At 32.1% G+C, this 10,160-nt stretch overlaps 1 protein-coding gene and 1 long non-coding RNA gene across 3 annotated transcripts; one reads left to right on the forward strand and one right to left on the reverse strand.

Moving 5' to 3' along the window:
* LOC110271432 lies at positions 1,644-2,736 on the reverse strand. Its single transcript, XR_002362134.1, has 3 exons — positions 2,385-2,736; positions 2,172-2,283; positions 1,644-2,090 (listed from the first exon to the last, which is right to left on the reverse strand). It is a non-coding gene; the product is annotated as an uncharacterized LOC110271432 (long non-coding RNA).
* LOC107632632 (ribosomal RNA small subunit methyltransferase G) lies at positions 6,167-9,748 on the forward strand. Of its 2 annotated transcripts, none has more exons than XM_021123027.1 (7): positions 6,167-6,236; positions 6,315-6,513; positions 6,610-6,719; positions 7,097-7,175; positions 7,270-7,337; positions 8,239-8,305; positions 9,287-9,748. In XM_021123027.1, the coding sequence occupies exons 2-7, from the start codon at positions 6,318-6,320 to the stop codon at positions 9,397-9,399; spliced, it is 633 nt and encodes a 210-aa protein (XP_020978686.1). In that variant the 5' UTR covers positions 6,167-6,236; positions 6,315-6,317; the 3' UTR covers positions 9,400-9,748. The 2 variants fall into 2 exon arrangements, with proteins under 2 accessions (XP_020978686.1, XP_020978688.1); XM_021123029.1 differs by lacking the exon at positions 6,167-6,236 and having other exon boundaries at positions 6,336-6,513; positions 7,092-7,175; positions 9,287-9,373; positions 9,479-9,748.

The raw sequence follows: 10,160 nt of genomic DNA on the forward strand, positions 1-10,160 counted from the left end.
CTTCTTCTCTTCTTTCCAACTCTCTGCTCTATCCGAAATGGGATTCAAAGGAAAGCTGGTTTCTGTTCTTCTCTGCTGTGTATCCACAGTCTTAAACATGACTTGGGGACCAAGTTGGATTTCAAGGGCTCAGATCAAGTTGACCATGGAAAGATTTCTATGGTTGCTGCTTATGGCTTTTGATCAAGATGAAGAAGTCAGAAGCAAAGTTTCTACTCTGAGGTTTAATGAGAGAAAGTTAGTCTGTGGGTTGGTGAAGCTCAAGACTCAAGAAGTTGACCTAGGAAGGTGAACCTAGCTACATGCAAGGAGATAAAAGAAGTCTTGTTGTTCATTCAGAGAACAAGAAGAGAAAACCAGAGAGTGAGAATAGTGTTCTGCAAAGAAGTTCCTCTACTTGGATAATGCTGTCTTTCAAAGAAGCATTCGGCCAATACTGAAGAACTGTATCTAAGGTTTGCGAATCTGGTTTTGCACATAGCTAAGAGGCTGCTGATGAAGTCAATCTCTTTCATGTTTTACTGATTGTGATGTACTTTTCTATGTATATCTTTCTGTAATTTCTTGTGAGAAAAGGCATTGTGAGAAAACTCAAGTAAAAGCCATGAGTGGAAAAAAGCTGAGTGAAACACTTGAGAGAAAAGCCTAGAGTTATTTTCTGATTTCTTTAGGTATGTCTATGTCTTGTATTTTGTACCTGTAAGGTATCCCTTTCTTAGTTGGGTTAGCACTAAGAGTGAATAGTTAGATATTAGCATAGCCAATGTCAAGTTAGGTTAGAACTTGAGTGTGAAAGAATTGGGTCAATCCTGTGAAATTGGTGTATGTAATACTGTTAACTATAGTGAAAATTCTTCCACTGTTGTGGAGGAGACTGGACGTAGGTTGCATAGCACAAGGCAACCGAATCAGGATACATGCTGGTGTTAGCTTTTCTCTTCTCTGTTGTGTTCTGTTTTCTGATATTCATGAGACAAAAATAAATTATCTCATAAATTTTCGCTGCTTAGTTTAAACAGAATCAGAATTGTAATTTTATTTATAAAGGTCATAACAGCAACTAAAAGGAAGGCATAAATTCAACCCCCCTTCTCTAAACCTACCACAACCTTCATCAGTGCATTAAAATTAAATTTTATGTTCTTTAAACAATTAAGCTACTATTAATTACAATTTTTAACTATTGATTACCTCCCACTTAATTAAAAAATTCATTGTTATAATATTTATGGCATAAAAATTGTTTTTAACCAAAATAACTATTATAAGCAAAATCATTTAAGAGTTAAAATAAAAAATTGCTATATAATTTTTAAATAAAAAATATAATTAATAAATAGATAATTTTTTTTTAACTAAACTGATTTTCTAAGGGAAAAACACTAATAATTTGACTTATGTTTAGAAAACTAAGCTTTAAATTGGTAATTAACTAGTTGGTTAGTTTCGGAAAATACATTACCACTACTTATTACTTTTTTATTTAATTGATTTAGTTATTTATTTAGAGTTTTGATATATACTAAATTAAATTTACTAAGATAAATATTACTGCATATTAAGTTTAATGAAACAAAACTTTTAACATGAATTTTAAGAAGATCATTATAATTTATTGTGAGGGCAAAGATCATATAATAATAGAGACATCTATATTTCTAGTATTTTTTGTTCAGTTCCACATATGAGAAATAACACCAAATCCTTAGTTTTATGGTTTTAGCAAATTGAGTGTTGTATTTGGAGAAAGTTAAGTTTGTTTAAAATGAAAAATGAACTAACTTTGATTACATAAAAGAGACTTGCCCGTCAAGTTAATATTGAAGGACCAACTCAGGAGTAAGGAAGTTGATGGGTTATATTTATGTTTTTTAGTTGTCCCCATTATCGACATAGGAAGTTCATTCTTTGTGGTTCACCAATTGGAGATTGCTGGCCTTTCTTAATGATATGCTTAAGAGTGATGGCGAGTCACATAAGTGATAGAGATTGGGATGGCGAGCTCTGATTTTGCGGCAAGGAGGCGCCTTTGGAGTGTGACCAAAGCAGCAATCATGGAGGATTGTGGAATTTTTTGGGCCTCTTAGGTCCTGACAAAAGAAAGACAAAGAAATCCTTCAGACCCAAGAAAAATGGAAGGAGCAGATATGAATGTGAAGGATGAAACTCACCAAATCTGAACTGCGCTGGCGAAAGGTTGCTGTAGTGGCAACTAGAGAGGAAAGACAAATCTGGGCTGAGTGTTGGTGGTTTATTTTAGAGCATTTGACTTTTTAGTTGTGGCTGGAATGGAAAAATGAGTTAATACTCAAAAGTCAAAACAGTTATATTAGATGTACATTAAAATCAGCCACCGGTATAAATAATTGATCTGAGAAACTTACCTTTGATTAGAAGAGGAGAGTGAAGCATACTGAGAAAAGAAGAGACAGCAGCGATAAAAACAGGAGATGAACGACACTAAAAAGAGGCGATGCGCTGAGAACAGAAGAAATTGAGAAGAGGCACTGTGCGGAAAAAAGAAGAAATTGATTAGGAGTGGCGTGATCGAAGAAACTGGGTTAGCTGGGTCGTGGTTCTGTTTTGGTGTGCGCATGATATGTTATTAGTTACTTCTATACATATATTGTAACCCTTTTCATTAACTTATGTATTTTATGGGAAATGCTAGTTGTACAATAATAATCAGTCTTTAATCAGTCTTTAATTAGATTTAAATAATATTTAATTATTTTTTTAGTGTAACATGTTCCTATTTTGTAGATACATATCTATAATTAGATTTTAATTTAAATTTAAATTTTAAAACCCACCCACTTCATTGGTGGTTACAGTGACTTTGCTTTACTTTCGTAACTTTACGTAACAAATACAGTTTTTTAAATTCTTTATTCTATGGGACATTCACACGCATTAGTGAATTCCAAATCAAAAAGGACGCTGCCAGCTGAATTCTCCATCTCGTCTTTATTGGTGAAGACCATCACCACCTTCCAGCTGAAGTACTCTCTCATTTTGCATTTGGTGAAAGGTATCATTAATTTCCACACATGTGTTTATGTAATTTGTTAAGAAATACCATGTTCAATATTTTTAATTATATTTTAATTTAAACATAAAAATACTCTGCTGATTTAATTGGAACAAAGTTGATCTTATTTAATTTTATTAATAAAGTTGTTGCAAATAAAGTACTATCTACATAAGTAGTTTGAGCAAAGAAGCAAAAAAAATCTGGAGTTTAAGAGAGAAGATGTAGTTGATATGGTCATAAAAATTCTCTTGTTATTTATCAATTATAACACATGATAGTATGATATTTTATTCAAAATATTTTTAAAACACATCCAAAATCAGGCTAACTTTAAATATTTAAATTTAAACGTTAATAATACAATTAATCTTTTGATTTTTTATTCGATCAAATGAATATAATATTTATTATTTAAATTATTAGTTGAATTTTTTTCGATACTTATTAGTTTTCAAAATTATTATAATCAACAATTAATTTAAAATTGTGTTGTTATTTTATTATAACACATCTGATAGTATGATATTTTATACAAAATATTTTTAAAACACATCTAAAATCAGTCAACTTTAATAATACAATATAAATGTTAATAATACAATTATGAATGGTCGAATATAATTATATACATAAACTAAAATATTTTCAATTGTAGTTTCTTTTTCAATTGTAACACATCTAAAATATTAAGTTATACAAAAAATATTTTTAAAACACATCCAAAATCATAAATCTAAAATTTAAATTTAAACATTAAAAAGACAGCGTTGTAAATGAGCGCCGAAAAGGAGGAAGACAGCGTTGAGGATGAGCGCGGAAGAGGAAGGTGGCACGGATGAACCGACAGCGGAGGATGACTTCTCGATGTGCACCTCTGAGTTTTCCATGTGCGCCTCTGGATTTTCGACATGGCGCAAACGTGACTTCTCTACTTCTTTGAGTGTTATTGTACGAGTTTAATTAATAATTTGATAGTTTAAGGTTTATTTTATAATTTTAAAATTAAAATTTTGAATTTTGAATAATTTGATTTTTAGATATGTATTTAAATTATAATATATTAATAATTAAATATATTAAATCTGAAACAGAAATTTAAAATTTAAATTTTAAATTTTAATTTTTTTTAGATTGTATTTTGAATGTGTATTTAATTTTAAAAAGACAATAAATCTATTCATAATTTTTAGTTGTGTTTATTTTAATTTTTTTAATTATTATAATAAAAGGCTGAATGTTATCCTATTTTTAAAGGATACCTAATTAAACCGGTATTTTATCGTATTTGTAGAGAATGGCTGAAAGCTGTGTACAATAGCATTTTTGTACTTAAAATGACTTCATAAGACTACAAAATTAATTTTTCAATTTTTAATTGACCAAATTTAAACCCTCAAATTTTAAAACATAATTTACATTAGCCCTTCTATCTATGTTGTTATAAAAAGATGACCTGACACATTAAGTTGATAGCTAATTCTTACAATAATTATGTGAGGTTGTAAATTTGGGAGAAGCCATAGGAGGGAATATTGTTGAAGAAGAAGAGGGTGGTGGACTGGTGGAGGCCATCAACGGAGAAGTCAAAGACAATAGCGGCTCACTGGAAAACAAGGTAAAACAAGGGATTTCTCACTAGCAGTGGCGCAAAAGGTGGTGGTTGCATGGTCAACGATCGCCATCGCCAGAAAGCGAAACATATATGATGGAAGAAGCATGTTTGGGTAGTTCTATTTCTTGGTTTGTCATTTTTCATGGTTTTATTCATGATTTGGTTATGGATTTATGTGGATTCAAGTGCATGGTTATTGAATTTGGAAGATTATAAAATCACTCAGATAAAATTGAAAATTTTTTTGGAGAAATGAAAAGGAAATTCTAGTTTCTTTGGTTTTTGTCCCTTCTTCATTTGGGAGAAAGATTATTCGCTTTTTTGTTTGATTCTTTTTTAACTTTTTTTAATATTTTCTTTTAGGAAATTTATCCTTTTTTTTTATATAAGCATTGCGTTATTGAGAAAAGATTAACGCCTTCAATCTAGGAAATTTGAGACATTTGCTAGGAGTTTATGCTCAATCAAACAAGATTAATAATGTTGTACATTCAAATTTGTTTATGAAGTAAGTCTAACCAAATAAACAATAAGATTTAAAATAATATTAGTCATGACTAATTTTTATTATGTTTAAGTATTTAGTTAGACTTGGTTAATAAAAAAAGGTTTAATTACTCTATTGGTCTTTATAGTTTTGTGAAATTTTCAATTAGGTTTATATACTTTTTTTTCTTTTAATTGGGTTTCTGCACTATTTTTTTTTTCAATTAAGTCCCTTTTAGTAGTAATTGGCTTAATTTTATAGGACCCACTAAAAAAAAGAATTGGTATAGAAACCTAAATAAAAGGAAAAAAAAGTGTAATGACCCAATTTAAAAAAAAAATTTGGTGCAAGGACTCAATTAAAAAGAAAAAAATATAAGACCTAATTGAAAATTTCGCAAAATTATAAGACTAACAGAATAATTAAACTATAAAAAAATTTAGATGTATAGCATTTTTCTAAAATTCATGTCTATAACAAATTTGTTATACCAAATCTCAACTGCAAGGGCATCCATTGTTTTTTTCTTTCTTTTCTCTTTCGGCTCATGGATTCTTGGTTGACTGGTTTGTTCTAACACCCGAGCCCCTATAAAGGAAGTCCCAAAAGCTTAGTCATAAACTCATAATACAATAACGGCACTATACCGGGCATAAGCCCATGACTAAGCAAAATGCCGAATTAACAAAAAGAAGACATTCTTGACCAAAAAAAACAAAAAAGCAAAAAAACAAAAAAACAAAAAGAAGACATTTCTTTATTTTTATTAGTGTCCAAGAAATATTGTTTCAAGTCCAAAAATATATATATATATTGTTTTAAACAAATACAAATTACAATAATGCTTATAAATATATTTAACAATTTTATCATGATTAAAAATGCTACTGTTGAAAGAAATTCCTTTGAGTGAAGCGCGGGGAAAGTAAAAGCGCGCACTGGGAGATGTTGCTTAGTAACAGTCGCTGCATGATTCATCGTCGCTGCTGCCATTTATGTCCTCGTCGTTGTCGCCATGAAGCTTCTACATCTTCCGAACCCTATCCTCCCGCCAGAGACACCAGATCCATCTCTACGTTCACGCTATTCTCCAATGGAACAAGGTATACATAATACATACTTTCCAATTCTTTCAACTCTTCAACTACATTAACACTTAATTTCCGCGTTTTCAATTGCAGCGCATGAATCTCACCGCAGTCAAAGACGCCGATGAAGTCATGGAGAGGCACGTCGAGGACTCGCTCGCGATCCTCCCTCCTCTTAGGGATTGCTACCGCACGCGCTGCGGCGGCGCGCCGCCACATGAGAAGCTTAGCCTCGTGGACGTTGGAACAGGTGCTGGTCTTCCCGGAGTTGTTTTGGCCATAGCTTGTCCAGGTGAATTTTCGCTGCTTTTTTTTCCTTGTGTAATTAGATTCAGTTCCTTTTTTGCGAGTTGTGATATTCTCTGTTTTTGCAATTGAAATGGAGTAGAATGGGAAGTTACACTGATGGAGTCCATGAACAAGAGATGCGTATTCTTGGAGCATGTTGTTGGAATCATCGGTTCATCAAATATCCAGATAGTAAGAGGAAGAGCAGAGGTAACACACACGCTTCCATATTCTTGTATTATGAAACTGTAAATGCATATTTGTTGATCCTTTTTGAAATTTTAATTTCAGTTTCTTATGTAGTTAAGGTATTGGAATTTGAAACGCAATCTCCCTTACCATTTTTAATGCATGTGGTGTTATTTTGAATCCACTTGCTATTTGTTCTAGTGTGTGGCATGATAACGTTCTTAATTTATGAATGTGGACAGGAAAAAGAAAAATAAGAGAGTAACAAGGTTTTTCCTGAATAACTGGGATGCTTTTCTTAAGCTGAACACTGCAAAAGAATCTCCACCATGCTTCATTTTGGTTTCTATTTTGCCTTTGTACTCCTGAAAATATGTCTTCTATTGTGCATAGGACAGAGTTTGGGGCAGAATCATTGCTTCAGAGAGAAATTCGACATAGCAGTGGCTAGGGCAGTTGCAGAAATGAGAGTGTTAGGTAGTTAATGGATGTCCTGATATAATTCTGTGCTACTTCAACATTTGGTGATTTCTTATTCCTGTATGGTTCATTGCTCTTATTACATTCCCAGCTGAGTATTGTCTTCCACTGGTTCGTGTTGGCGGATTGTTTATTGCTGCCAAGGGTCATGACCCTGAGGTATGTAACAAAATTAGAAATTTAGTTTGAAGCTTTTAATCAATATCTTCTGCCAATTAATGATTGGTTGCTTTCCTACAAGAAATATCAGAAAAATGTGAAGTTGATTTTATTATCTTGCCTTTTTGTACCACCAGAGTTGTGCTTATTTGTTTATTAAGTCATATATTGTATTTTACCGGTGTTGATCATATTCTTATTGTGAGCAACAACTTTGCTCTTTGCTCAGCAGATTGCTATTAATTACCTTGAAGTAGAACTAGTGCGCCTTGTTTTCCAAGTATAAAACACGTATTTTGTCCAGGCATCCTCTAGTTCAACTCTGATCAGAAAATGGCCTAAGATTGTATTATCTGTATGCTAATGCCCTCCTTGTTCAGTTGTTACTCATACTTTTTATCTCCAACAATTGGTTTCCTGGGATATACGTCAAGAGTGTGATCTAATTTCTGGATAAATTGCTATTTTCTTCTGATGCCTTACAAGGAAAAAGTGAATGTTGATTTCTTTCCCTGTGAATGAAAAGTTATTACTGCTACTTTTGTTCCTTCTTTTTAATTATATATGCTCTTATTTTCTCGCTTTAAATATGATTCATTGCCACTCCAGGATTTTTAAGCTAACATCCAATTATGTGTTAGCATATGCACTTCATTAAAAGAGTCCCTTAAGTTGGCAATTATAATAGTCTAACTTTTTCTAGATATATGGCAATGTGTGGTTACATGATTGTGTAAAAATTAAAAAAGTTTAATTTAAATCCATATTTTCTTTTTATGTGTTTTGGGTTACTTGTACATCCCAAATCATGATGCATTATGTGTGGCTTTTCTGTCTGTATTTCATGGATATTTGAAAATTTTAACAATGCATTGCCATCCTATGTGATGAATCTGGATAGGATGAAGTTAAGAAAGCTGAAAGTGCCATCCAGAAGATGGGTGCTTCTCTATTGCAAGTGTGCTCAGGTACACAGCTTAAAACCTTGCCCTTGCCATATAGACTTTTGCAATTAATTTCACTGCTATAAAATTTCAAAATTTTGATAATTTTCTGAGATGAGACTTGCATTTGTAAACCTGTGAATATAGGTTTCTAGTTTCTCTGTGAAATGGAAAGATTGATTTCTTGCCTTGTTTGATGGTGCTACCATCATATAAATTGATTCTTGTTTTGTAGTTTTATTCTTGGTTGGAATCTGTGCTTGTTATTCGCGGGTACTTTTCTCTTTGTTTTTTTGGGGCATGTGCAACACTCCATGCGCAGTGATGTGGAAAAATGTGGAAAAACAGTAGGTACTAGGGAGTTTAAAGTCTATGCCAGTCAGTGACTGGGTTGTTAAAATAGTGATGCTCCAATGACTTGTGGAGGCTCTCAGTAAACTGTAAAACTTGGGCATGAATGTAACATCCATGGTGCATTTGTGTAGTGATAGCATCGAACTTTTAGATTTGTATTGAACTGATCACTGATGCTGAAAGACAGAAGAGTTAATCTAATTATGACAGGAAGAATGGAGAAATAACTTTTTTGCTTAGTTAATATAAGTTTGCTATTCAATTTCGGTACAAGTTCAAAATTTCGATATATCTTTAAGGAAAGTTACTCATCATCCTTAGCCTTACACTAATTTAACAAATTCTTACTTGCTAACTAAAACTTATATGCACAATTCATATGCTGCACCCTTAATTTTCACAAATTATTGATTTTCTTAGAGCATCAGCCATTGTTCCCTCCCGGCCCAACGCTTCTTATAGAGTCCTATGCTGCATATTAAAAAGACTTACCTATCTGGTTGACTCTTGATCATATATGGATGCCTAGTGGTTATCCCTGAGATTTTCTGAAACAGAATCTTTGCTATTTATTTCTATGATAGTTTTGTCAATGGATAAACGGACTAGCTTGTTGTGGAAGTAACTTTACATTAATTTTGTCATGTCTAGTTGATTCTCGAAGTCCATATGGTCAACGGACTGTTGTCATATGCTCAAAGGATCGTTCCACTCCGATGAAATATCCCCGTGATCCAGGTACACCTGCTAAAGAACCATTGTAATTGATGTGGATGTTCAATCTTCATTTCTTTTCTTCCTTTTTTTTTTTAATTATTTTTTGCCTGCCTGGCTGCCTAATAGAACATGGAATTCTACCTTGGCTGAGAACGACACATTCTTTTGCTACCATAGAAGAGATTCTTTTATATATACATTTTAGCAAGCAAATTTGATTCAGCGAGTGGTCAGGTTTTCACCCCACTAGTTTTTTTTTCTTTAAGTTATTGCTGTTTTGACCGCTTTTTATGTATAATTTATGTAAAAAAAGGTTTGCCAGCCAATTTTTTTTCCATCAACATTCAGTTAATTTTGGCCGATTATATGTTGAAAAAAGGGTTAGTTCTCTTGTTAGATCGATTTTACATCTATTTATGTTAGTCGATTTGGATATAGAATTTATTGCACGTAACTAAGTCGAGTTGACTCGTGAACTGGTAACTCAAGCCTGACCATTACAATAATACAATTCGATAAGCTGAGTTTGTGATAAATTTAAGCATTGTGTTTCGAAACAACTTTTTTTTCACGAGTTGAGTTATTAATTTTTGGGATTATTAATTTGTCCAATCTAAAAAGTAAGGATGCAAGAACCGAATCAGTCGATGAACCAATAAGATAACTGGTTTATTGGTTCAATAGTTCAATCAGAATTTAATTGGAGTTTAATCGATTTAATTAAATATTAATTAAAAAATTAATATATAATTTTAAATATTTAAATTCAATAATTTCGAATTTAATAAAATTTTAAATTTCAGAATTT

This window comes from Arachis ipaensis, chromosome B01 (genome assembly GCF_000816755.2).
Source record: "Arachis ipaensis cultivar K30076 chromosome B01, Araip1.1, whole genome shotgun sequence".
NCBI classification, from domain to species: Eukaryota; Viridiplantae; Streptophyta; class Magnoliopsida; order Fabales; family Fabaceae; genus Arachis; species Arachis ipaensis.

Coding starts and splice junctions, on each gene's coding strand:
- LOC107632632 (XM_021123027.1), top strand. CDS start 6,318: ATGAATCTCACCGCAGTCAAAGACGCCGATGAAGTCATGGAGAGGCAC. Junction 6,514..6,609: donor TTTGGCCATAGCTTGTCCAG/GTGAATTTTCGC, acceptor GAAATGGAGTAG/AATGGGAAGTTACACTGATG. Junction 8,306..9,286: donor TCTATTGCAAGTGTGCTCAG/GTACACAGCTTA, acceptor TGTCATGTCTAG/TTGATTCTCGAAGTCCATAT.